At 55.6% G+C, this 26,507-nt stretch overlaps 1 protein-coding gene across 1 annotated transcript in view; it reads right to left on the bottom strand.

The window, feature by feature from the left end:
• The window catches only part of COL16A1 (collagen type XVI alpha 1 chain), a 50,220-nt gene extending 24,040 nt beyond the window's left edge, over positions 1 to 26,180 (bottom strand). The window contains exons 1-41 of the mRNA XM_007468654.1: positions 26,108 to 26,180; positions 23,858 to 23,932; positions 23,633 to 23,750; positions 22,627 to 22,750; positions 22,049 to 22,315; positions 21,350 to 21,430; positions 21,046 to 21,171; positions 20,187 to 20,240; positions 19,860 to 19,886; positions 19,277 to 19,312; positions 18,227 to 18,253; positions 17,043 to 17,105; positions 16,732 to 16,773; positions 16,562 to 16,606; positions 16,430 to 16,465; positions 15,995 to 16,054; positions 15,577 to 15,621; positions 15,397 to 15,492; positions 15,162 to 15,200; positions 14,500 to 14,544; positions 14,323 to 14,358; positions 13,741 to 13,851; positions 13,034 to 13,069; positions 12,848 to 12,958; positions 12,442 to 12,486; positions 10,516 to 10,551; positions 10,349 to 10,393; positions 9,930 to 10,061; positions 9,114 to 9,149; positions 8,791 to 8,898; positions 8,352 to 8,474; positions 8,192 to 8,245; positions 7,929 to 7,970; positions 7,586 to 7,621; positions 7,447 to 7,500; positions 6,830 to 6,898; positions 4,683 to 4,736; positions 4,565 to 4,591; positions 3,804 to 3,863; positions 3,578 to 3,625; positions 3,392 to 3,445 (exon numbers count right to left, since the gene is read on the bottom strand). Of these exons, the coding sequence (XP_007468716.1) occupies positions 3,392 to 3,445; positions 3,578 to 3,625; positions 3,804 to 3,863; positions 4,565 to 4,591; positions 4,683 to 4,736; positions 6,830 to 6,898; positions 7,447 to 7,500; positions 7,586 to 7,621; positions 7,929 to 7,970; positions 8,192 to 8,245; positions 8,352 to 8,474; positions 8,791 to 8,898; positions 9,114 to 9,149; positions 9,930 to 10,061; positions 10,349 to 10,393; positions 10,516 to 10,551; positions 12,442 to 12,486; positions 12,848 to 12,958; positions 13,034 to 13,069; positions 13,741 to 13,851; positions 14,323 to 14,358; positions 14,500 to 14,544; positions 15,162 to 15,200; positions 15,397 to 15,492; positions 15,577 to 15,621; positions 15,995 to 16,054; positions 16,430 to 16,465; positions 16,562 to 16,606; positions 16,732 to 16,773; positions 17,043 to 17,105; positions 18,227 to 18,253; positions 19,277 to 19,312; positions 19,860 to 19,886; positions 20,187 to 20,240; positions 21,046 to 21,171; positions 21,350 to 21,430; positions 22,049 to 22,315; positions 22,627 to 22,750; positions 23,633 to 23,750; positions 23,858 to 23,932; positions 26,108 to 26,180 (2,796 nt within the window). The remainder of the gene's footprint in view (positions 1 to 3,391; positions 3,446 to 3,577; positions 3,626 to 3,803; positions 3,864 to 4,564; positions 4,592 to 4,682; positions 4,737 to 6,829; positions 6,899 to 7,446; positions 7,501 to 7,585; positions 7,622 to 7,928; positions 7,971 to 8,191; positions 8,246 to 8,351; positions 8,475 to 8,790; positions 8,899 to 9,113; positions 9,150 to 9,929; positions 10,062 to 10,348; positions 10,394 to 10,515; positions 10,552 to 12,441; positions 12,487 to 12,847; positions 12,959 to 13,033; positions 13,070 to 13,740; positions 13,852 to 14,322; positions 14,359 to 14,499; positions 14,545 to 15,161; positions 15,201 to 15,396; positions 15,493 to 15,576; positions 15,622 to 15,994; positions 16,055 to 16,429; positions 16,466 to 16,561; positions 16,607 to 16,731; positions 16,774 to 17,042; positions 17,106 to 18,226; positions 18,254 to 19,276; positions 19,313 to 19,859; positions 19,887 to 20,186; positions 20,241 to 21,045; positions 21,172 to 21,349; positions 21,431 to 22,048; positions 22,316 to 22,626; positions 22,751 to 23,632; positions 23,751 to 23,857; positions 23,933 to 26,107) is intronic.
• Between the last annotated feature and the right edge of the window lie 327 nt (positions 26,181 to 26,507).

Below are 26,507 nucleotides of genomic sequence, written 5' to 3' on the forward strand. Positions count from 1 at the left end.
GTGGCCGGGCCCGTGAGCCATGGCCGCTGAGCCTGTGCTCCGCAACGGGAGAGGCCGCAACCGGGAGGAGGCCCCGAACCGCAAAAAAAAAAAAAAAAAAAAAGTCTCCAGGCTGTTTGTAGGGGGAGCTGAGGAGGCCCAGAGGGGTGACTCACCCCCCCAAAACCAGTCCAAATGATTTCTTCTCCTACATGTTAGGGCAGTGGGTCTTCTATATAGTAAATAACTATTATTTCTTTCTGTGCTAAGTACTTTTCCTATATTTTCTCACTATATTTTCTCATTTAATCACCACAGTTGTTTTGGTGAGGTAAGTGTTATCTCCATCTTAAAAACAAGACGAAGAACTCAGAGAGGCAAAAGCAACTTGCTAAAGGTCACAGGACGAGCAAAGCACAGAGGTGACATTCAGATTGAGGAGCACTGGCTTCAACCCCTCTCTTAACCACTATTTCTGCATCATTCCTCAAAAGACATTCCCCAGAACACTCATGCACACACAGGGTAGAGGCCTGGGAGTCATACCCATCTAGGTGCAAATTCTAACTAACTACCTGTACAACTTTTGTCGGGTTACTTGTGGGGAGGTGGGGGGAATCTCTGTGCCTCAGTTTCCTTTTCTGTAAAACAGTGGTAGTTTGTGGTGAGGCTTAAAGGAGATCACGGCTATAAGGAGCTTAGTACAGAGCATGGCACGAGGGATGCTCACGTTAAGTGTTTACCACCCAGACTCTGTTCCCCTTACAGACTCACAATGCACTTCTGCATATTAAATACTCCATGGAGGCAGGGAGTACGTTCGGTTTTAAATCCCCAGTGCCCGACCTGGAGGAGGCATGCATCCCATACATGCTGAGGGAACGCACTGCTGCTCACTCTGCACACGGGATTTCCTTGGCCCGCTCTGACAGCTGGCCTCCCTTCAAGTCCCAGCTCCCAGCAATAGAACATGTCACCCTCCCTGGCAGCCCACCCAATTTCAGGCCAGGCTCCACCAGGCCTGAGTCAGACCTGGAGTCCGTCTCCCCCGGCCCCTCCTGCACCTCCACGGGCCGTCACCCAGCCCTGGTCATTCCGAGTCCTCAATGAGTTAAGAAGGCAAAGTGCTTAGAACAGCCCCTGGCACAGGGGAAACACCGTGACCGTGTTAATTCTAATTATGCCCCTAAATTATCATCCACCCCCTGCCCCACTCTCCATTGTCTGTGTTAGTTCAAGCCTGATACTTTGTGATTTTCTTTTCCTGTGCGCCCAGAACTATACCTCCCACTTGTTCGACTGTAGAAGTGAAGAGCTACCTATGCACTGACTACTAGCTATAGAGCCACACACTTCTTAACGTCTGTAGGAATGGATGGGGATTACTGGAGCTCTGGATGCTGTCTATCTCTGAGCCTGTTCCTGCACCTGAAGAGAGGAGCTGCTGGGCCCTCTCTTCCTTGAAAGGACTGCAGGAGACGACCAGGGAAGGGGACCTGCACCCTGCCTGGCACGGGGCAGGTGCCTGCAAACAGCAGCCTCAGCTTGGTCTCCAGCACTGGTGCCAGAAGAGGACTCTGGTGCCTGGGACCAAACTCAGTGGCAGTCACTCTTTTCTGCCCTGTTCCCCCAACATGTCTTGGCAGGGTTCACATGACATCTGCGTGCACTTGTTAATGGGTCACTTTGAAATGACTCTCACGCTTCTCCAGGCAAACTGCAAGCCCCCTGCAGCCTGATTCCTGTTTCCTTGCAGTGCAGCAGGAAGCCTGGACACTTGGTAAAGGTGTGGCTGGCCTGTGGGGACACAGAGTTGGCTCTAATTCTGAGCTCTCAATGAGACAGAGAATTGGAATACTGACAGAGGCTCCCATCAGCAAAGGGGGCCCACCAGAGCAGATTCTCAGCCCAGGGTGAAGGGGGGTATATATAAAATCATCAGGGCAGGGGGGAGTAGTTTGTAAAAAGCTTCCATGCAGTTCTGCTCTGCCTTTTCAGGTGAGACTCACTCTTCCAGGAGCTGGGAGCCAGACACACAGAAGCTACTGCCTATGCCTCCTAGGGCCTCTGGGAAGTGTGGCCTGGCATGCAAACCTTGGGGAGCCACCCTGCAGGGCAGTGGAGGGCAGAAGAAAGTGCCCTGCATGGGAAAGCCCCAGTCCAGCACTGCCAATTCGTAGCTGATGACTTCAGACAAGATATTTCACCTCCCAGAACCTCAATGTGCCAAGCTGTGACTTAGGGATCCACCGCCTTCCTATTGGATTTGATGTAAGGCTCAAACAAACGCGAGAGAATGAATGTAAAATCATAACAGTGGTTGTTGTCATAATGATGGCTAATGCCTTCCAAGCATTCACTATATGCCAGGCAAGGTTCTACATATTTAGCATGCATTAACTTGTTTAATACTCACAAAAGCCCCATGAGGTAGGTTCTGTAATTACAATATCTCCACTTAACAGACGAAGGAACTGAGACACAGAGAGGGTAAGTATCTTACCCAGCATCACAAAGCTAACACGTAGCAGAGCTGTGATTCAAAGTCAGGCTGCCTGGTCCTGGAACACACACTCTAATCATGATGCCACAAGGATCTCAACTCCTACTGCTCTCCCCTCACTCCCTGGCCTCCTTCCTATTCTCCAAACATGGCAGGCACGTTCCCACTCCTGGGGCCTTCATAACTGCTCCCTTGTCTATCTGTCAGGAATACTCTCCTTTGCAGGCTCTCCCCTCATTTCCTTCAGGTCTTTTTGTTTTTTCTTTTTCCCTTTTTTTCCCTTAAGTCTTGATTTAAACATTCCCTTCTTTTCAACACTTTTCTCAAATATCTTCCCTGGGCTCCTCCCATTTTCTATCCTCACTCCCTGCTTTAACCTTCTTAGCAGGACATATCATTTTCTAACATACTATATTTTATTTATTTCTCTTGCTTATCGCCTGTCTCTCTTACTAGAATGCAAGCTCCCAGAGGGCAGAGATTTCATTCCGTCCATTGCTGTATTGCCAGCACCTAAAACAGTGCCTGGAAAATACTAGGTGAGCAAAAATTTCGTTGCATGAATGAATGTTGAACACTGCTCCAAAATGGTGAGCTCTGCACGAGTGTCAAGGATTGTTAGCTGACCCAGGTTCTGGGTTCCTGACAGCTGACCAAGGCCCGAGCTTGACACAGGTGTCAGTGGGGTACCTGGGCTACAACAACAGGGCATTCCTCAAAAAAGGTCTGGGGGTACACACAGCCTGCCCTCAGGGACCAGTGCGTCCTCCGTACCACTCTGGGAAGCGGGAGCGCAAGGAGTGAGAAATGACACATACAAGTGTTGGGGCAGGGGAGCGGCACACTTGGGGTCCAGCACCAAGCATGCGCCCTGTTGCCTTGACCCCCTCTTCTCTTCTCCCTCTTTACCTGAAGCCCAGGCATTCCAGGGGGGCCTGGTGGTCCAGGAATACCCGGAGGACCCTGAAGGAGAGAAGAAACCATCAGACCCAGAAGAAAGTTCTGCCCCATCGCTGGGGGCGCCGGCATTAGGATGGGCAAGGCTCGGGGTGCGGGCGGACAAGAGGAGAGACAGAGGAGACAAGCGACACACACCTGTGGGCCCGGCTGCCAGGAGCTGCCCATCCAAAGTCCCGGAGCACCCTGGGTGGGAGTGGGGATCACAAAAGAAGGGGAGAGGTTATAGGCAACGTCCACACCAAGCACAGGGCTGCGTGGGGACGCAGTTGGCTGGGGCGCAGGGGCCTGTGCGTCTCGGGCACAAGGCCGGAAGCCAGGCCTCACCCCCAGGCTGGGGGGGAAGGCTCTCGGCACCACTTACCGGCATGCCAGAGAAGATGGGGTCCCCTCGGGAGGGGCAGGAGCACTCCCCTGGCTCACCCTGAAAAGAAAAGAGCCTTTGTCAGCAGGGGGTGAGGATGGAGGACCCTCTGGAAATCAACAGTTGGGAGGCAGGGCAGGCTCTAGAGATGGAGAGGGCAGGGTTTAAATCCAGGATCGGCCTCTTTTGACTGTACCCTTGGGCAATCTGTTCAACCTCTCTGAACCTCAGTCTCCTCATCTATAAAATGGGGATAATAATACCAAATGCATAGACTGTCATGAGGATGGAATGGATGAATGTATATAGAGTTCCTGCCATGTGCCAAGCACTCAGCCATCAACAGCTCTTGGTGTTACTGCATTTTTAGCTTCATCATTGTCTGCTGCTGCGTAAGTATTCAGCCCCATTCCCCTTGGGCCAGCCTGGCTTCCATGCCCTTCTCTCCTGGTCCCTCATATCCCTGTCCTCTCACTAGTCCTTCTGAACTCAGTGCCTTCCCCTGTCCTCTAACTCAGCGTCCATCTGAAAATGTAGCTTCCCCCCATGGGGGCCTTGGAGCTCTCTGGGTCTCCTGGGATCCTGATTGAGCCCTGGGCCAGCAACGAGGGAGCTAGTGGGTGGCAATGAGACCAGGATGACTCCTCAGCACCCATCCTTCAGTCCAGGGCTACAGCCAAGTGCAGAGAGTCCCCTGGGTGGCTGAGCTCCAGGGGCTGCTAATTTCCCCAGAGTATTGGTCACAGGTCCCTGGGACTTACCTTTTCTCCCTGTGCTCCCTTTTCACCCTGCAGGGAAGAAACACAGGGGGATGAGTAGATAGGGGTGTGGAGAAAGAGCCAGCTGTGGCTTCCTGCTGCCCCACGACACGGTACTCACCAGCATCCCTCTGGCTCCTGGAAGTCCAGTCTGTCCTTGCTGCCCATCAGGCCCCTGAAGGGAGAGAGCCCAGGGTCAGTGGGCGAGGCTGGACAGCAGCCAGCCATCTGGCCTGCCAGCAGGGGAGGGTGATAGGACAAACAGAAGCAGCACCAGCCTCCCCTGGAACCCACATCCCAGTGCCCATGTCCTGGAGTAGGAGACTGAGGCCCAACAGACAAGGCGAGCAGGAAGGAGGAAGAACACTGGCATTTGCTGAGCACTTTCTGGGTGTCAGGCACTGGGCCAAGCACCTGCCAGGGCGCACTGGATGGAATCCCCACTCCCAGCCCTGCAGCATGGTATTGTTCCATTATACAGGTGAGGAAACAGAGGCTTAAAGACATTTTGTAATAGACCCAACAGCACGGCTGCACCCAGGTCTGTGCGGCCCAAAGTCCCTGCTCTGTCCTCTTACCCTTCAGTGTTTGACACAATTCTCTCCATCATAAAAGTTCTCTCAGTTGATTTAAAGAGGAGACAGGAATTTCAACCCCGATTTGTCAATAAGGAATTGAAGGCCCTGAGAGGCTGTCACTGGCCTAAGGTCACACAACTAGTGAGTGTGGCGCCAGAACTGGGAAACCTCCCGGATGGGATTCAACTTGAGGGAAGACAGTCTGGAGAAGTCAGCAGGGCTTTCTGATGGCTGCTGTCCTGCGGGACAGGCCACCTTCGCATGTGGGACTCAAAGCTCCCTGAGGACCAGGGCCGCCTTCACCTTCACCTCTGCCTTTACTGGGAGCTCCCTGGGACAGGCGGGGACCCTGACTACCCAGCTGTGCTAGGCAACCACATGGACGGTGGGGACCTGGGCAAGGCCGCGGCCCCTCTGGGCTTCAGCGCACCCTCAGGAGGAATCCATCTGTGATTCCCAAACTGGGTCTGGAATTTCTCTAGGGATCCATAAAGACAGAAAAGATACAGTTCACGGGCTATTTTCAACATTACCAAAAGCCTAGGAAAAATTATACATTTGCCCACAACCTGGCATGGCACAGGCTGGCTGAAAGGTAGCATTTCTTTGATTTAGGCTAGAATTATCTCATCTTAAAAAATTCTAGTGGGTTCATGTGGAGTCGAAGCTAGCTATTATACAGGTCTTTGATGAATAAAAATGAGGAAGTGCCTACATTATTACCTAATCTATGCAATTTGTTCAACAGACACATCTTTCAGAACATGGGAATCACTGGTGGGACAGCAATAAAGGGAGGTCCTTGAGGGTGACAAGGTTGAAAGTGTTGCTGGTCTAGATAGATCTGTGCGGTAGCCAATAGCCACATGCGGCTACTTAAATTTAAAATAATTAAAATTAAATCTAGGGCTTCCCTGGTGGCACAGTGGTTAAGAGTCCGCCTGCCGATGCAGGGGACATGGGTTTGTGCCCCGGTCCGGGAAGATCCCACATGCTGCGGAGCGGCTGGGCCCGTAAGCCATGGCCGCTGAGCCTGCGCATCCGGAGCCTGTGCTCCGCAACGGGAGAGGCCACAACAGTGAGAGGCCCATGTACCGCAAAAAAAAATAATAATAAATAAAATTAAATCTAAAGTTTAGTTCTTCAGTCACAAGCTACATTCTGAGTGCTCAACAGCCATGTGGGGCTGGTGGCCACATCTCAGGCAGGGCAGAGAGTTCTATTGGGCAGCACTGTTTTAGATGATCCCGAATGACTCCAAGGTTTGAAGTGGAGGGTGGTGGGCAGAACATATGGGCTTTGAGTCAGACAGACCTGGGTTCAAGTCCCGGCTCTGTCTCCTCACTCTCTGGCCTTCAGTTTCCCCATCTGTGAAATGGGGATAATCATAGCCATTCCCTTACGGGGCTGTTGTGAAGATTAAGTGAATCTCTGTTTGTTTAGAGCTTAGCACAGGGCCTCAGCACCGTCACTGCTCAAAAACTGGTGGTGTTCAATACAATGATTCTTCAGGGGCTCCCCCCAGACAGGGCGGTCTTCCTTCTCCCAGGCCGGGCCAGGCTGAGGCCTCTCTCCTCCCGTCCCCCATGCTCCTGGGATGGGCAGGGTCAGCCCCATGCCCTCTTCCTGGCGGCAACGCCCTTGGTCCAAGCAACATCCCCAGTGTGGAGCGCGGGGGGCGGGCCCTTACCGGAGGCCCAGAGACACTGGCACCAGCAGGTCCCACAGGCCCAGTGGCTCCTTTCACCCCTGGAGATCCCTGTGGAAGAGAGGGTACAAAGGTTGCAGGGCCAGAGTTTGAAGGTAGCTACAATCCAGCAGGTGAGACCAGGCCTTGGGCGGCCCTCTGACGAACATCCCTCAGCTCCCATGTCCCCTGTGCCCACTGCCAGGACATTCCGAAGTGTTATAAGTCTAGAGCCCAGGGCTTCCCTGGTGGCGCAGTGGTTAAGAATCCGCCTGCCAATGCAGGGGACACGGGTTCGTGCCCTGGTCTGGGAAGATCCCACATGCTGCGGAGCAACTAAGCCCGTACGCCACAACTACTGAGCCTGTGCTCTAGAGCCCGTGTGCCACAGCTACTGAAGCCCATGTGCCTAGAGCCCGTGCTCCGCAACAAGAGAAGCCATCGCAATGAGAAGCCCGTGCACTGCAACGAAGAGTAGCCCCCGCTCACCGCAACTAGAGAAAGCCCATGTGCAGCAACAAAAGACCCAACACAGCCTAAATAAATAAATAAATAAATAAATAATAAAATAAATTAAAAAAAAAAAAAAATGTCTAGAGCCCAAGCAGGCAGAGGCTCACCTTGGCACCCTTCTCTCCAGCAGGGCCAGATGGCCCCCGAGGTCCCAGAAGCCCCTGCAGATGGAAGCACACTTAGTTACCTCTATCCTAGAGTGGCCCCTTCACCTACCCGTCTCCTCCAGGCCCGAGGCAGACGTACCTGAACGCCAGGCAAACCCTGGGCTCCAGGCTCCCCCTGCAAGTCAGAAAAGGCAGACTGGGCCACAGCTGCCCAAGCCAACCTGCCCCGCCGGCAGACCTGGTCTGGGGTGGGGTGTCGGCCAGCCCAAACTCAGGAGAGCTCCCCAAGGAGACTCTGAGGGTCAGAGAGGGGCAGGGGGTCAAAACCAAAGTCCCCAACAGACACAACCGCAGGTCAGGGCTGTGCCCTTGAGCATCTGGAGGCAGGCAGAGCTCTGGGGTTTGGGGCGCAGGTGGGAGTGAGCAGCTGGCTAAGGGAAGAGCTGGGAGGCAAGCAGGCAAACGTAAGGCTGGAGACTCACCTGGGGCCCCTGGACTCCCACTCCTGGAGGCCCTGGCTCTCCCTGAAGAGGCAGAAGGACAAGCCTGCGCTCGAGATTCCCCACTCACCCTTCTCCCCTGTCCCAGCCCCTCCTCCTGGACCTCCTCCACCTCTGCCCCCTCCCTGCTCTGCAGCTGATCTCCATTCCCCCCTCCAGGCCCACCGTCCCCACGCATCTCCGCATCCGCACCCTCACCCTCACCCACACAGAGCCACAGCCCAGGCCCTCACACTCACACACACCTGTATGCCCTTCAGTCCTGGGGGTCCTTGAACTCCTGGTAGACCAGGCTGGCCCTAAAAGACACAGGTGAGCCACGGGTCCCTCAGGGGAAAGGGGGCAGGAGGGAGAGAAGGAAAGCCCAGGGAGGGAAGGACAAGAGGGCAGGTAGCCAGAACTCACCGGTCTACCAGGCCGGCCCACGCCTTCCGGCCCCGGATCTCCTTTCAGGCCTGGCTTCCCAGGCGGTCCTGCCCTGTCGGTCAACACCCCCTGCAGGCTGGGGCAGGCAGTGCAGCCATCACCCTGGTCAGAGAGGGGCACAGCCAGGAGCTCGTGAGCCAGGCCTGGCAGCCAAGCCGGGAGGAGACATCGGAAAGGGGATACGTGTGCCCTTCTGAAAGCTCTGCCCCTCCACTGACCCCTCCTCAGCCTGGAATATCAAAATCGGCCCCTGACACGCCTAGCTCTCCCCTCTGCCTCGGGGAATAGCTGAGGCGCCTCCACCCAGTGATTCTGGCATCCCCTGAGGCTCACAGCCTGACCCCAAGTCCTTCCCCTCACTAGCTCTCAGCCTAATCTCTTTCTGCTCATGCAAAAAACGGCGCCCTGCCTGACTGACCTTTTCTCCTTTTGGCCCTGCAGGGCCCCGAACCCCAGGCTCTCCCGACAGTCCCGGCCGCCCCATGGTGCCTGGTGTTCCAGGATCTCCGGGATTCCCAGCATCGCCCTGTAAGGAATAGGGTTCAAAGAGGGCAGGGGTGATCCAGCTGGAGTAGGGTTCAAGGAGGGCAGGGCATGGTGCCCTCTTGGGACCTGCAGGTACTCAGAGCCCTTCACTGGGGCTGGGGGCTGGGCAGGGAGTGGAGAGTGGGCACAGGGCAATCAGGAATAGGAGGTGGGGAGGGCATCTGAGAGGAGGTGGTGCCCACCAAATTATCTTACCTTCTGCCCCTTCAATCCATGCTCTCCAGCTTTGCCCTGAGGAGAAAGCACTTCCAGCACCCATTCACTCATACTAGACCCCCTTAAGTGCGTGGCACTGTGCTAGACTCCGGGAATATACAATATACAAGACAGATCAAAATCTCTGCTCTCATTCTAGTGAAGCGATAGTCAAGAGAAGAGACTTGAGCCAGGCTCCCTGCCTGGGTGATCCTGGGCAAGTTACTTAACCTCTTTGTGCCTCGGTTTCTTTATCTGTCAAATGGGGACAATAAAAAGAGCACAGGCTTCTCCCTTGAAGGGTTCTTGTGAGATTAGACAAGCTGATATAGCTGATATACATGAAACAGTGCATGGCTCATGATGTACACTACGTCAGCGTTCACTGCTATTAGTAAAGCAGTAACGATAATAATCGCCACAGTGGTAATTATCATTTCTTGAATGCCTATTGTGTGCTGCTAAGTTCTTCACACACACTGTTCCTAGGCTTTACAACAACACCATGCATAGGAAACAGAGGCACAGAGAGGGGAAGTAACTGGCTCAAGCCAAAGGGCTAGTAAAAGGCAGATCTGGACTTCGAACCCAGGTCCATCTGGTTCCAGGTTGGTGGTCTTTCTGCACAGCTGGCCATGCTGTGTCCCAGAACGAAGGGCAGAGGCCTGTCAGGCCAGCTCCCTCTGGGGACAGAGGCACTGACCCCTCCACACACTCTCACCTACTCCCCACTGCACAGGGAGCCTAGAGACCCAGGCAGCCCCTGTCCCGCTCAAGCCCTGCCTGTAACCCACCTCCACAGGCCCCAGAACTCACCTGTTTTCCTGGCAGGCCAAAGCCTGGTTGCCCAGGCTCCCCCTTCTCACCGGGAGGCCCAGGCAAGGCCACCACGTGGCTCTCCCCATCCTGGTGCTTGGACAGGGCTCTGCATGACTCACAAGGCTCCCCCTGCCAAGCAAGGACACAGAGTTGGGGGACCCCAGGCAGGTTTGGAATCTGGGGCTGGGGAATGTAGCCCGGCCTGACATAGCACCTGTGCTTGCCAAGGGATATCTCGGGAGACATTGTGGGAAAACAGGTAAGAAACGAAGGTGGGGGCCAAGGCCTCAGGGGTCCTGACATCATGCTGAGGAATCAGATGTTACCCTCAGGCAGTGGGGAGCCTCGGAGGGCTGGATAAGCGTGTGTTTGGGAAGCTGGCACTGGCTGCGGCACGGGGAGCGTCTTCAACTTACCTTCTCCCCCTTGATGCCTGTGGGTCCCACTGGCCCTGGAGGCCCCTGTGTGATAAGAAACTGTGTGTGATGCCCAGCATCTGCCTGGGCCGCGCTGGGGCCTCTCATCTCCCCACGTCCCACCTTGTCCTTCTGCCCAGAGCTGTTGCCGTCCAAAGCTCACTTACCAGACCGCCAGCTGGCCCTGCCTCCCCGAAATTACCCTGAGAACAAAGCAGAGAACACAGGGTCAAAGTGAGGAGGCCACTCTAGGTCATTCCCAAACCCCAAACTACACAAATAACCCCTTGGGACCCCCAACTACCCCCCTCATTTCCTGGCTAGGGAAACTGAGACCCAAAGAGGGAAAGGGATTTCCCCAAGGTCCCCAGGGGAGTCTGTGGCCAGCCTGTTTCTGTCCCCAGCCTCACTCTGTAGAATCCCAGCCCCACCCTCAGCTCTGGCCCAGCACACAAAGATCACGAATTCATTTATCCAACAGTCACTCGCTGGATGCCCGTACACACTGTGTACTCAGCGAGGTGCCAGTAGGTAGCAGTGAACAGCACAGACAAACACACTTGTGGAGCTTACACCCTTGTAGGGACACCAAGAACTTTTAAATAATTGTAACTGAATAGTGATGAGTGCTGTGAAGGAAATAAACAGGGTGATGAGACAAAGTAGGCGGGGGAGGCCGTTTTAGACAGGATGGTCTGGGAAGTGTTAACCACAATTATTATCAGAAAGACGAAACAAAGGCCAGCCAATGAAACAATAGGGGGAGGTAGAGAGAAAAAACGTTCTAGACAGTGGGAGCCACAAGTACAAAATCTAAGAGGTGGGAACATTCTTGACATATTCCAGAAAGTAAGGAGGGCAGCACATCTAAGGCACAGGAAGTGGGGAGAGGAAAACCAGATGAACCTTCAAGGCAGGCAGGGCCAGGTGTCCAGGGTCTTGTTAGGCATAGAAGGCCTTCAGTACAAAGTCGAGTCATAGAAGGATTTTAAGCAAGGAAATAATGTAACCTGAGGTTTTTGTTTTGTTTTGTTCTTTTCTTTTCTTTTTTAACAAAGCCCCATTAGCTACTGGCTGGAAAAGTTTAAGAGCTGCAGTGGCCACAGGCAGGCCAGCTAAGGGGCTGCCGCCATCATCCCAGTGAAAGATGATGGGACCCAGACGAAGAGGCGGTCGTGGAGGTGAGCAAAGCAGGTGGAGTTGAGAGAGGTGCTGTGGCAGAACTGTCAAATGGAGGAGATGATGTGGAGATGGAAGGAATCAAGGATGCTGCACCGTTTGGGGTTTGAGGAGGTTTGAGGAACTCGGTATATGCCATTTACAGAGATGCGGGGACCGGAAGAGGAAACAAGTGTGGGGCGGGGCACAAAGCTCCATCTGAGAAATGACAGGCGTGGTTTTCCTGGTAGAGCGGAGTCTGAACGTATATTCCAGTGTTTCTCACACTTGAACACTCGTATACCCACAGGACCCCTCATTTGAGTAACACTGTCTTATTAGTTCAATGCTGTCATTTGTCTCCAATGCAACCACAAATACAAACGTTCACATGGCACTGAAATTGAGTAACCCAGCCGAGTAGGGAAGATGACCAACTCTGGAGCCACGTTCCCTGGGCTCAAATCCCAGGTCTGCACCCAAACACCCGTGTGACTTTGAGCAATTTACTTGGCCTTTCTGGACCTCCATTTCCTCATCCATAAAATGGGAATAATGGAGTACCTACCCCATGAGGTTTTGGGAGGAGGAAACAAGTCAATACACCTACAAGCCCTTGGAATGCTGCTTGGCACAAAGTAAGTGGTAAAGAAGGGTTATTATTATTTTATTATAAGGTAGTCTTGAATGTACTTAATTGTTTTGGATTATCAGTAAATTAAAAATACAACACTAAGGAACTTTCTTGGAGAACATGCGGGCTCTCAGGAATCAATTCTTTGACTCCAGTCTGCAAAACACTGATGAATTTCTTTCTCTGTGGATTTACAGTTTGATCTTTTGTCTAGGTTGTCCCTATTCCCCGTCCAGGGGCCCCCTCCCCTGCCTCCCAGCCAAGAAGACCCCGGTGTTCCTGACATCTAACCAGGTCTCACCTTCTCTCCTTTCAGCCCTGTTGGCCCTGGAGCCCCAACTTTCCCCTGAAAAACAATCAAGTCACAGTCACTGCATCCCCCCGACTCCCATCCCTCCAAGACTCCATGGGTCCCCGTGTCCACCCAGAAAGAGAAGGGCCAGCTCAGAATTACAAATCCCACAACCTGCAGGTAGCTGGACAACTACCTCTGTTATACAGATGGGCACTCAGAGGTTCTAAGAGGGAGTCCCAGGGCAGTGCAAGGGTGGAGGGAGACACCAGGCTACAGGCCTGGAGAACCTGCCTCAGGACCTCCCTCCTGGTCTCTGCCTTGAGACCCAGAGCCTAAGGAGCCAGGGAGGCCACCAGTGTGGCAAAGATGGGCTGGCCTGGCCTGACCTGGCTAGGAGGCAGCAGTCACTCACCGGAAGGCCAGGCAAACCGAGGCCAGGAGGGCCCACATCTCCTTTGGGCCCTATAGAGGGCCCAAGATGTTGGGCTGCTACGGCTGAGCTGCAGGACAAGCAGGACGCCCCCTGGGGAAAAAAGAGAAGGGGTCAGAAAGGCTCCCAGTAGTCAGAAGGCGCCAGCCAGAGAACAGTGTCCCTCACCTTTTCTCCTTTGAGGCCTTGGATGCCAGGGTCACCCTGCAGGGAGAAAAGGTTTATGGGCTGAGAGGCTGGGTATGTTGGGGCACCCCAAATTTCCTAGCCATATATGAGGACAGCAATGTCACACACCACAAACCCTTCAAACACCCAGGGGTCCCAGGGGATTCAAGGTCAGCACCCCAGAGCCAGGGCTCATCAACCCATGTGACAGATGGAGGAAATGAGAGGCTAAGCTACCCCGCCAGAAGTGCCGGTACGTACCCGATCACCCTTTTGTCCAAGAGCTCCCAGGCCCTGCTGAAAAAAAGGGTCTGTGAGGGAGTGAGTGTACTACAGAGTCCAGCCCAGGACCATAACCCAGCCCTGCCTGCTCCTTTCCTCCACCTCCAACCAACACCCAATCCCAGGAGGAGGGCACAATCTCACTCGCTATAACGGTTGGCTCCACCCCAGCTTGCCCAAAAGGCATCTTAAGCCTTGGCTGGGAGAACCCTGGTTGGTTGCCATGGAGACCTGGGGTTGCCTTCTAGCCCAGCCCTAAACTCTATGGTTCAGCCCCCACTCCCATGGAGCTAAGAGCCTAGACTCTCTGCCCACAGTGTCTCTATGGCCATGAGAAGTTTCCAGCCCCTCTGCCCAGCTGCTCTCCATGATTATGCCCCTTGGTTTTTTGGTGGAGTCCCACAAGAGCCACCCTGGGCACTCACCCTGGCTGGTGCAGGAACACCCGGTTCTCCCTTGGGCCCTGGCTTTCCAGGGAGCCCCACAAAGCTCTGGAACCCTTTAGGCAGCGTTGGGCACACTTCGCAGGGGTCACCCTAGCAGAAGGGAGAGAACATGAATGGACAAGTTGGGGCTAAGACCCTGGGAAAGACAAGGAGCTCTAGGCATGGGGTGGGCCAGGGCAAAGCGGACAGCAGGAACACTGAGGGGGCTTTCCATTCAATCGACTCATTCATTCAGCTTACGATTCCTGGACATCAAAAACTACAACCTCACAACAAGCCATAAGAAATCACTGTGTCCCATTTAGAGGTACGGCAACTTGGGCAAAGGGAAGAGCTCATTGACTTGCTGTGCTCATGTGCGTGGTCGAGGTGGGATTTGAACCTGTCTGTGTAACTCCAAAGCCAGGCCCTTTAGTAATCACACGCACATCATAGGAACAAAGAAGGGGTGGGGGTCCCCCGAGGAGGGTCCCAGGCCCAGCGCCCTTGATGCTCAGTGTCACCTTCAGAGAGAGGCTTGCCCTCCCATCCCAACCTGGGGAAACCAAGCCTGGGACTCACCTTCTCTCCCTTCAGCCCTGGAGCCCCTGGCTTCCCCTGTTGGAGAAGCAGTGAGCATTAGTGCCGCAGCAGAGAGGGCCCGAGGACCTAGCCCCTCTCTCTCTGGAGGACTTGGTAAACGAGGCCTGGGCATGGTAGGCAGCAGCTCCCCTCCCCCACCAGATTGGGGTCACTCACAGGTTTCCCACCAGGACCTTCCTTTCCCGGCACTCCGGAGCTGCCCTGTGGTCAGAAGAAGGGTTAAGGGGGAGGCTTCTGGCCGTGACCTCAGCCCATGCACCTCTTTGCCATCCAGTTCCCTCTCTGGACAGCAGGACAATCTCGCCAAATCTCCCATCTCCTCTCAGTCAGTTTTGTCAACAAACACTCGCTTCCTGTCGCCCCTCCTTCTCCATGTCTAACCCAAGTCCTTCTGGTCGCAAAGGAAGAATATGAGGCCTCCATGTGCCCCTTCCCCGGTACAGCACGTTTGGAGGTGACACGGGTGACCCCAGAGGAACCACAGAAGAAAGACATTTCCAGGGCTTTCTGCTTGTCAAGGCATAAGGCCCTAAAATGAGCTTGGGCCCTCCAGTTAGGCCACTCCGGTCATTACCAGACTGAGGCCTGCCCGTCCCTGTGCCTGCAACCCAGGCCAAGGCTCCCACGTCAGCAAGCACTCGGATGGGGACACTGCCCACCGCGGGGCCCAGCCCCCTAGCCCCTTCCCCAACATGCCGGCCACCTCCCTCCTCCCCATTGCTGTCCCTGCTGCCCCGGCCACCCTGGCCCCATTCTCCTCTCTCCTCCCGCTAAGCAGGGGGCCTCCCGCATGTGCCTCTGCTCCTGCTTGCGCTTACCTTGTCTCCCTTGGGGCCTGGAAGGCCACCTGGGTCCCCCTGAGGGCAGAAACAGGGTCAGGCAGGGGCTTCCCAGGGCCCTCACATTACAGTGAGATCCACTCTGGCCCTTTCCCCCAACCAGGCCCCCTGGGACCAAGCCTTACCTCCCCACCCCTGGCCAGGAGGGAGAAGGGTCTCTGAGGGGAGAAGGGTCTCTGAGGAAAGGAGGGCAGGAGGGGCAAGGGGTACTCACCGGGGTCCCAGGAAGTCCTATCCCAGCGGGCCCAGGGAGGCCAGGGGGCCCAGGCTCTCCTGCCAGCCCCTCAGGCCCAACAAAGCCAGGGTCTCCCTGGCACAGACATAAGGTGGGTATGAGAGAGCCACCACCTCAGCCCCATCACCCTCTCGTCACCCCTCAGACACCCACACTCACCTTCTGCCCTTTGGGCCCCATGACACAGATCTCTCCTGGCCGGCCCTGTGGGCAGGGGGAGGGTCTAAGAATGGCTGAGGCCTGGCACCTCCCGGGGACAGCAGCCCCACTGGGACGTGTAAATACCCAGCTGCCCACCCTCCCTGCCCTGTCCCAGAGCCTGACTTCACCCAGTGCCCTGAGGTCATTAGATGTTAACGTCAGGACATTGGAGGTCAGGGGCTCCTAGGCTGGGAGTCAGGATGCCCCGGGTCAGGCCCTTTTCTGCCCCCTCCTGGGGCACAGTTCTCCCCTCCCTGGGTCTCTGTTCTGTCTGAGCAGAGTAGTGGGTTAGATTCCGAAGCTTATAGTCCAGCATTTCAGGACCACGTGCTCAGGGATGTGGGGATTGTGCTAAGGAAGGGTCCCAAGCACGTACATCTCGGCCTGGCTTTCCTGGCGAGCCCTTGATGCCATCTCCCTTGTCGCCTTTCTGGCCCTGAAGAAGGAAGAGGCAAAGTGACTGGGGCTGAGAGAAGGGGCTGGAAGAGCCAGGACAGCTCCATCTGGGGAGGGACAACTGCTTTGTAGATCCGTGGTCTCAGCCTCCCCAGAGATTAAATGGCTTCACAGGAGGGGAGACAACAGGAGGAACTGCCACCAGCCAGGCCACTCGCTCAGGGAGTCTGTGGCTTTTCTCTCCAGGTCTGGCAGGAATTTGGACAAGGCAGGAGGACTGGGAGGCTTCGGGAGTACTACCAGCTCTGGGCCCAGTGACACCATCCCCTAGGATGACTTTGGACACCTCCCTCCTCCTGTCTGTAGGGTTCTCAGACCTCCCTGGCACCCACCCCTCAAAATCCTGGCCCATTACCTTCTGGCCTGTGGAGCCGGGGAGTCCTGAGGGTCCCTGAGATAAGGAGGGGACACAAAAGAGAGGTGAGGAAAGGAGGGGGAGGCTGGCCAGGAGCCCACTGCCCTGCCCTGTCTCTGGTCCCATACTCACCAAGGCTCCCGACGCCCCCTTCTCTCCCTTTGGGCCTTCTGCACACTGAACAGGGAGATAAGGTGTTGACAGGGGCCCAGGGTCACCCCCATGGGCTCTGAGGGCACAGCCCCTTCCTCAGGGGTTGACCCCATATTGGCCCTAAAGCAGGCCTCTCCTCCAGGTCTTACCTGAAGCGGGGCGTCCGGGGAGATTCGAACACAGTCATGGCCCTAGAGGTAGGGAGTAAGGGATCAGCCTCCTAAGGGAGCCATCCTAGACCTGTTTTGAGGAGGATGGGCCCAAGAATCCCATAGTCGCAGGGGCCCCTAGAAGATACAGGTTTCTGCACACTAACCCCTAGAGAGACCCTGTCCCTCATCCCCTCTTTGGACCAGGCTGCAGGTTTCCATCTGAGATGATGGGATGATGGCTCACATTCCGGCCCAACCCCAGGGCACAGGTGGGAACGTCCTGCTGTGGGCATGGCCGGGGCACTTACCCGGGCTCCCTTCTCTCCCTTGGGTCCTGATGGACCAGGCAGGCCCTGCTCACCTTTCCCTCTCTGTGGATGAGACCAAAACAAGGGCTGGGACCAGAGGAGCACATGAGAGCCTTGAAGAAGCTCTCCCCATCCTGGCTCTCTCCACTCTCCACGCATCCACCCCACACGGGTGTGTCAATGAGCACAGCCCTGCCCAACCCCCCCGCCCCCACACACACAGCATATGGATTCCATACGCATTCATCCACCTGTCCCTCCCACCCCAAAAGGACATATTTGGCAAATCTGTAGTTTCAGGCAGAAGGTATCTCTTCTCCCACACTCCAACCCAAGCATGCTAGCTCACACACAGCACACCTAGGGGCACAGGGACACATGTGCGTGGACACACACATGTGCAGTTGGCAGACACCCATGATGGTGAGTGTCAGGCTTCCCGAGTTCAAATCCTACCTCCACCGCTTACAAGCATGTGTCTCAGGGCAAGTTATGTGAATTGTCTGAGCCTCAGTTTCTTCATCAATAAAATGGGATTCATGTCAGCACCTACCTCAAGGGGCTGCGGTGAGGAAGAAATGTGACACTGCAGGTAAAGTGTGCACCACTTAGCACGCACGTGGAGGTGGCTCCAAGAATGACATTATATACTCACAGGCACACAGAAGTGTGCAATCTCACATTTGCACATCACCCACAAGCTCTGTGATCCTGTCAGGCCCACAGGTATATGGGTTCACCTTCCTGCACATGTGCAAACATGTGTCCAGAAATGCACGTAGTCACACACACACACACACACACACACACACATAGACACACACACACAAAATCACACCAGTCACCCACGTGGGCACAGCTGGGCCTTGGTTTTCCCTGAAATAAAATGATAGTACCCACCCTGCAAGATGCCTGAGGGGGTTCAGGAAGGTCATGGTGCCAATGGGTGGCCCAGTGCCTGATGCACAGTAGGCCCTCAGAAAAGGGCAGTTCTTAACATCCTCACATCCACACAACCCCCTACTCTCTCCAACACACACACACACACACACATCTAATCACCCCACATATATGCAGGCTTGGGTAGCCCTGATATATACACACAGCCAAGGGGCCACATGCCGTGAGATGGACTAGCATCACTGAAGAGGGCAGGGGCATCCTGTTCTCCATCTGGGACTCACCTGGGGGCCAGAGGGACCAATTGTGACCTGAGGGGACAGAGGAGAGAGGATGGAATCATCTCAGGGAGGGAGAGGAAAACAGAGGCCCAGAGAGGGCAAGCAATTTAGCCAGGGTCACACGGGGTGGCTGAACCAACAGCCCAAACCCCAGCCCCTGCTCTGTCTCCCAGGCCAACCAGCATGCTGATTTTATTTCCCAAAGCTGTCACACTTACGGAGGGGTTTGACCTACCTTCTCTAACCTGCCTAGCTTTGGCTAGCTCCACCCCGCAGTTGCTAGGATAACATGGCTGCTCGGTTGCCATGGTAACCCCTGCATATCTGGGGACCATCAGCCTTACTGGATTTGGTGGAAGACAGGACGGAAACAGGGGAGGTCAGCAGAGAGGGTACTTCCTGATGTCCCCCAAGGCCAGGGGCTTAGAGCCGAGGGGAGCGGGGGCTGTGCCCTTTGTGGATCAATGCAGAATGTCAACTCAGAATGTCAGGCTGTGGGAAAGTGGTGACTCATACTGCCCACGGAAGAGACGCAGTTGGGTACCATCTGTGCTCGCACTGAGCCCCTTTCCCTTGTCCTTCTGGACCCCAGAGGGAGGATGGGCCAGGACCAGCTAGAGAGGGATAGGAGGGGAGGCCCTGAGCCAACACGTGGTTTGGGGGGCCATGCTGGGCTGTGCCACCCTGAGCCAGCCCTTCCCCTTCTCTGCCTCTAAGATGACATGGGAAGCCTTCCAAGCAGAGCAGGGCTGAGTCCTTGTGGGGAGTGCTAAGCTGGGATCAGCAACCAAGTCTCTGATTCTGCCAGCCGCCACCCCATCCCCATTCCACCCTGGAGCCCAATACATTGCACGAGGTTTCCTTCCCTGGGGCCCTGGCTTGGTGGGACTGCAGGTGTGGGTCAAACCCGGCTCTGGGGGGTGGACAGGCAGAGAGTGTGAAAGTGCACAAAGACCCCCTTGTCCTGAACCAGGAAGCCGCCAAGCCAACCTCTAGGCAACGCCCACTCCCAGGGCCCGTCCACCCCACCCAGCACACTCTCTCTTTACTCACGTTGCTCTCCCGGGCACCATGGACACAGGGTGGGCACTGAAAGGGAAGAATGGGCCTGGAGGTCAGGTCTGCGAGCCCGGGACCAGCCCTCTCCACCCCACTGGCCCCCTTACACACACCAAGAGCATCACAGGTGTCTGGGTGGAGCTGAGGAGCATAAAGATGGAAACCCTACCAAACAGGCCTTGCCCCTCAACTGCCACCGACCCAGAGCCAAGCCATTTCTCAGATGAGGAAACTGAAGCCCAGAGAGGAATAGCAGTGGGCCCTGGGTCACACAGCATGCTCGAGCAGAGTGAGGCCCAGAATCCAGGGTCCCGTGGCCAAGGCCTGGGCTCTCTCCAAGATACCCGTGGCCATTTGCTGCCAACTCAGCAGGAGTGTCCAGGGCTGAACACCCCGCTCCTAAGGAGAACCAGCAGGCAGACAGGGTCCAGCATCAGGTCCCCAAGGAATGCTGGGAGCTGTGTGGTCATCCCACACCCCCATGCCCAGGCTCCAGGGCGCCAAAGCCTTGTCCGAAGGGCTCATGCTGGCACCTTTCCAACCAAGCTCTTTTTGCCAGTCTAGATGGGAGGCTTACCTCATCCACTGCTGTCTCCTGGTGGACCTGGGAAGAGGGAGGGCATGAGAATGGGTGGGGAATGGAGGGGACAAAGCACTGCTTCCAACACCCCTACCCAAGAACCACCAGAAGCGGGTGCCCTAGATAGTGCCAGGTACTGTCTGTCTCGCTCCCGTTCATCCTTCTTTCTCAGAGCTGGCACCTACAAATCCTAAGCTCTGTCCAGGAGAGTGGGGGCAGGTGGGAAGAGCATGGGCGGAGAGTCTCTTACTCAAGGGGTTTACGGAGGGCAGGGAGGGCAGACTGAGGACACTGTGGGCTCCTCCGCCCACGCACTGTCTCTACCTTTGTTTCGCTTTCTGCTTTCTGGCTGATTCTTCCCGTCAGCTGGGCATCCACCTGAGCAGACAGAATAAGGGGGAAATCTTGAGGAGGGGGAAGTTCTGGGGCCCACACTAGACAGGGGCCCCCAGGCAGGGGCATGGACCCCTGGGATGCCTCAGCCTGACATCCGGCAGCTCCCAGGTCATCAAGAGCCTGCTCAGGCCCCTGGCACCCCAACAGGCCCCCCCTTCCTTTTCACCCCACCCACGTGATGTCGGAGAAAACAAGACCATGATCAATGGGATCCTGTGTTTCTGCAGCCAAAAGCTGGGCAAGATGCCCGGTGGGCAGGGAGGCTGCCCTGCCACGGTGTGGGGCTATGGGAGGCACTGGGCTTCCCTGCCACCCCTAAAGAACCTAAAGTGGGCAGGGCAGCTGGCCATGGTGCTGGGCATGGAGCCAGCCTGGCACTTGCCCGGGCTGAGCCCAGGAGAATGAGTGAGCCCCAAGGCAAGCAGTGTGGCACCTGGCCTCTGACCCCAGATATCCCTGTCCTGGAGAAACTGCCTTTGGGTGCCAGCCTGGTCCTTCCCTCACTAGGGTCTGGGACGGTACCAGTGAGGGTCTGGGTAGTACCAGAGCTAGCTGGGCACAACTCTCAATGCCAGCAGGCAGGCAGGCACAGGGTATTACAGTGGGCTGTCTCTCTGCCTACCAGAATCCAATAGGGGTGAGAAGCAAAGAAGCAGGGCTTCCAGTGCCCTCCCTGACCCGGGGCACATGGTCAACTGACCCTGGGGGCAGGCCCCAGTCAGGTCAGGGGAGGGGCAGGCCCACTTCTGCCTGCCTATGCCCATGTCTGCCTGCCCTGCCTACCCACCTTGCTGTTTTGCGGCTCCTCCAGGCAGAAGCAGCGGGTGTAGACCTTGCCCTCAGTCTGTGGATTGATCTCGATGAGCTCATTGCTCTGGGTGTCCCGGCGGGCCTTGGAGGTCTCTGGGGGACACTGCCCAGTGTGGGGGAAGGGTCGGGGTCAGTACAGAAGGCAAACCCCCCTCCCCACTTCACCCACTCATCATCCTAAGATCTCTAGGCATCCCCTTCCTGGTCCTCCGTCTCTAGCACACTGTGTCCCTGGGCAGTGCCCCGACCCCTCCCAGCTGTGCTGGGGCCAGGCCACTCACCCCTCCCGGCAAAATCTCACAGCAGCCCTCCTCCAGCACAAGATCCGGGTCACAGTAGATGTGTGCCTGCTGAAGGTCAAACTGCAGGGGACACACAAGTGTCACTTCATTCTAGGAAATAGCTCTGAGTCCTGGCCCCTAATGAGGCACAGAGATGGCTCCATCCCAGAGTTTGCCCTCAGAAGGTTTCCAGTCTAGCCTGGGAGACCATCAAGAATACAGCTGTCACAAAAAGCAAAACAAAACTATACGCGAAAGAAAGAGGGAGAGGGGGGAGAAATGTTCGCTTTGGCCCAGAGGAAGAGGGGAAGAGGAGATTTCATTCAAGCTGGGCCTTGAGGACCAGTAGATATTCAGCAGGTAGGTATGCGAGGAAAAGCGTTCCAGGCAGAGGTAACAGCATAGGCAAAGGCTGGTGGTGTGAAAGTATTAGGTGAGATGGATGTCTGGGATGGAATCAACCAGAACAAAAGCTGCATGGAAAGATGGAACAGAAGACGCTGCTGCAGTCATTTATAGGAACCAGACCATGAAAGACCTTGAATGCCAGGTTAATATGTTCAGGCTGCATCTGGAGGTCAACAGGGAACCATGAGAGGATTCTGAGCAAGGGAAAGCCCTGCTCAGATATAGGTTCTCGGGAGCTCACTCAGGCTCCCAGAAAGTAGGAGCAGGGTCCAAGCCTGACCTAGCACTCACCGAGACAGGTTTGCCCTGCTCAGCATCCAGGCCCAGAAAAACATGGCCCACAGGCTGCATGGGTCGCCAGGGCCCCAGAGGCCGGGAGGAGACTGATGTGCAGTCCACATGCACAGAGGCTACGCGTTCAGCCACGCTCAGCACCAGCTTGTGCCAACGCAGGTCAAAGAGCTGGGGCACTGAGAAGATGCAGGACACAAAGTCACCATCTTGGCCCCGGGCCCGGAACTCCAGGCTCCGCTCTTGGCTGTTGACTTCCAGGGAAATCTGTGTGGAATTGGGAAAGGCAAGGACAGAGAATCAGAGCCCCCCAAGCCACAGCATGACAAAGGTAAGGGCTCTCAAGCTCATTTCACAGGAGGGGAAACTGAGGCCCAGAAAGGGACGAAAGCTGGCTGGGGTCACAGAGCAATACCTCCTAAGAGGATGGGATAGGTGGGGTGGGGGTGGCCTTGAGGGTGGGCACTGGGATGGAGCAGGGAGGCCCCAGAAATCACAAGCTGGGACAGAAGCTGGTATGGACTGGTACTGCTCGATGGCCAAGAGCAGTGGGGGTGGAGCGGGGGGGTCGGGCTCACCTGCGGGTACCCATTCCCGTCGGTCACTTGAAACAAATACCACGTATTCTGGTGGGTGTGTTTCTTCAGCAGTAGTGTCAGCACCAGGGCAAACTGACTGGGGAGGCCCCGAGGGAATACACGTCTGGGGGTAGAGCAGGGAGGGCGCCTTGAGGCTCAGGTAAGAGACCACCTGCTGCCCACCCTGGGCCCTCAGGACTGTTGAAACTACACGAGACACGCACAGGCACACACCTCCAAACTGCCACACACAGACATATACACATCCATTCATTCTACAGATGTTTATTGAGGGCCTACTATGTGCCAGTGGTGGGTCTGGCTGCCGGGGGTAACAGGGGTGAAAACACAGAGAAGAGGCCTGTCCTCAGGGAGCCTTCAAGTCTGATGGGGTGATGTGGGAGGTAAGGCCATAAACAAAGGATCCTCAGAATGACTGTTGCACTATTTCATTAGGATTGTGGTAAGTGCTTCCAAGGAATCCAGGATGCCTTGGGGAGAATAACCGGGCCTGGGGGAGGGGAAGAAATACTGAAAAAAGATGAACAGGTTCAGCACGACTGGAGCAGCAAGAAAGAAAGGGAACATTTTGGAAGATGAGGCTGGAGAGGTAAACAGGGGCCAGACCACCCAGGGACTGTGGGAGTTTGGACTTCACACGTGTGGGTATACACACACACACACACACACACACACACACACACACACACACACACTTCTTGAAGGTTCCCTCCTCCATCCTGGAGTCCTTGTGTGCCCACAGGATGCAGACTTGTCCTCACCCACTGCTAGCCAGAGTTGGGGAAAGGACACAGGGTGGGCCTGCCAGTCCCCTTCTCTCTGCACACCCTGCAAGGCCCAGGAGTGGAGACCAGGCTGACTCCTGACAGGACGCAGGATACAATGACCCACGGGTGCCCCTGAGCTTAGGCCCCACATGCAGAGTTGCTGGGAGTGTGGCTGGGAGGTCAGTACTGATTCCCAGTGGTCACACTGGGGCCTTTACCGCATGGGCTGGGTGACTGAGACCGCTCCCAGTCGCAGGATCAGAGGTCCCTTGGGGTTTCGGATCTTCTTGATGGCAGACGTTTTCATGAGGCTGAGTCGGCGGATGAGATTGAAGCCTTTAGGGGAGACACCAGATGACAAGCTCAGCTGGGCAGGTGAGTGGGGTACTGGCCACTCCAGGAAGATGGTGGAGGGGAGACGACAGGATGAGATGAGCACTCACCAGTCACGTTGGTCGATAAGTCGCTTCTGTGTTCCAACTTGAGTCCTTCTTGCTGTGAAGGTGGGCACCGCTCCCCTGGAAAAGAATTGGCAGTGGGGCATCTGGTGGGCTCAGGCTGAGGTGACTGCACAGCCGGGCTCTTGGGGAACCTGGGATGGAGCAGGTTCATGTTCCCCACACTGCATCTTTACCCAGGCTCTGCTTTGGGGCTGCTTTCACCTTTTGCCTTCTGACCCTGGCTACCCTAGGAGCCAATGCACAGATGGGAAGACTGAGGCCTGGCCCAAGGCTACTAAGTAAGTTCATAGCACAGCAAGATCAGAATTCCTAGAACCCAAATCTCCCTAGGACCCCCAAGTCAGGGGCCAGGCCAGCAAGAGAATGAAAGAAACTCTGGGCAGCCCTACAGCTCAGATGGGGGTGGGGAGCTGTGTATATACATGTGCCCCCTCCACAACATACACCCAAGTGGGAGACAGAGGAGCACTTCAGGGGCAAGGAACTGTCAGGTCCATGCACACTGTGTTATATACCAGTGCATGCGCATGTCTGCACATGTGTGAGTTGTAGATGCCTGTGCCACCAGGGATGCCATGTGCTGCTGGTACACATGTTCTCAGCAATGGGTGGGGTTCCACTTTCCACAGCCAAAACAGACAAGCAGGCCAGACACAAGTCTGAGTCAACAGATTGACTTTTCACCTGGATAACTACCTTATGAAACTGTGAGAAAAGACTGAGGGCCTGAGTAGACCACAAGTTCAAGGGACCCACCAGAACCTTGGGGCTCCAGACAGGGTATATTAAGGGGGTAAAGGCTCATGCAGAAGGGGATAGCTTAGTCAGGTCTCCAAAACCCTTAAGGAACAGGTAGGCAGCCATGGGCCTGCTTCTTCTCTAGGGCTGATTGAGCAGAAGTAATGAGACAGTGCTACAATGGGAGAGATGGAGGCTAGAATCAAAAAAAAAAAAAAAACCTTTTCAGCAATGCAGATGGGGTAGCTGGGACAAGCCGGTGGATACAGCTCCTAGAAGCTGGGCATTGGACTCCCTGGATGCCTGGCAGGAAGAAGGAATCCTGGATTCCTAGGCCCAGTGATCCCCCTGGAATCTTTCTCCCTCAGGTTTGTCCAGAAAAACTACCACTGTCTTTAGCATTGGCAGCAGCAATGGGTGACTCACCCCTTGGCAAGGGGAAAACCTTTTGCAATGCAGATGGGGTAGCTGGGACAAGCCGGTGGATACAGCTCCTAGAAGCTGGGCATTGGACTCCCTGGATGCCTGGCAGGAAGAAGGAATCCTGGATTCCTAGGCCCAGTGATCCCCCTGGAATCTTTCTCCCTCAGGTTTGTCCAGAAAAACTACCACTGTCTTTAGCATTGGCAGCAGCAATGGGTGACTCACCCCTTGGCAAGGGGCCCAAATTCCTTACAGATGTTGAAATTATCTGCCCCAATCCCCAGGGGACCCGGTGAGGGAGAAGACAGTAAGGCATATATGCAAACATGCAAAAACACATATGTACACACACAACCCACAGACAATCACATGTACCCCACTCACATCTGCATCTTGGTTTTTCTGCCTCTTTTGGCTGGATTTGGGGTTCTAGGAGTTCTATTTCTGCTCAGTCACACAGCCAGAGGGCACCTAGCAGGGCAGGGCAAGTTGCCTGGTCAACTTCCTCTGGCTTTGGGCCCTGGAAAGCTACACCCTTTGTCCCATCCGGCGTCTGGGCCTTGAGGAGGGCCCTTTATCCAAGATCGCCATGGAGGAGGAAGAGCACGTGGGCTGGAAGATGGATTCTCCACCAGGGCAAGGACTGGAGAGGCCTGGTCTGTTTGGGGATATGCAGCCTCCCGCTGCAGGGAGAGCTTGCTGCCGGCTCCTGCCCACCACGCTGGCCCCACCAGCACCTGGGGCACAGGTTGGGTTTATATATTAGGGTGAGTGGTTCTTCCCACACACAGAGACACAGGAGTATGTACAGATGCACACAGCAACTCTGAGATGTAAACACAGAGAGGCCCAGAGACACACAAATATGTAGCGACAGAAACACACATCCTCTCTAGCTCACCTCACACTGGCTCATGTGTGCAAACACCTCAGGTCACCCTGAGCCCAGCCTCTGGACTCTCCTATAAATGCCCATGTGACCCAGACCCGTGGTCACATACGTGCACAGGACCCCACACCTCAGAGAGCCAGTGGCAGGCCTATGGCACTCTGATCCTCATGTCACCTCACCTGTATCTGCCTCATGGCTGCAGATAACACAGAGACTGAGCAGCCACAAGCCAGGAGCCCAAGATGCCCACATCCTGGTCCAGAGAAGTCGGCTGCAGCCACAGCACCTGAAAACCATAGAGAGCAGGAAGGTGGATTCCTGAGCTCACAGAGCAGAATTCCACACGTGGGCAAGCAGCAACCAGCCCATGGGGCCCAGGCGCTGGTACTGGGGTTGCAGGAGGTCTAGCCAGGCATCAGTCCCCCTCAGAGGCCCAACCACAGGCCTTGGGCTAGGATTTGGGCCGAGGTGATATTCAAAATATTTAACCACCGGTATGGCACGGACACCGACCAGCCAGAGCAGAATGCTGGCTGGAGCGCTGAAACCAGGTCCAGGCGGCATCTGGCTGCGCCAGTG

This window comes from Lipotes vexillifer, unplaced genomic scaffold (genome assembly GCF_000442215.2).
Source record: "Lipotes vexillifer unplaced genomic scaffold, Lipotes_vexillifer_v1.1 scaffold1261, whole genome shotgun sequence".
In the NCBI taxonomy this organism is placed as follows: domain Eukaryota; kingdom Metazoa; phylum Chordata; class Mammalia; order Artiodactyla; family Lipotidae; genus Lipotes; species Lipotes vexillifer.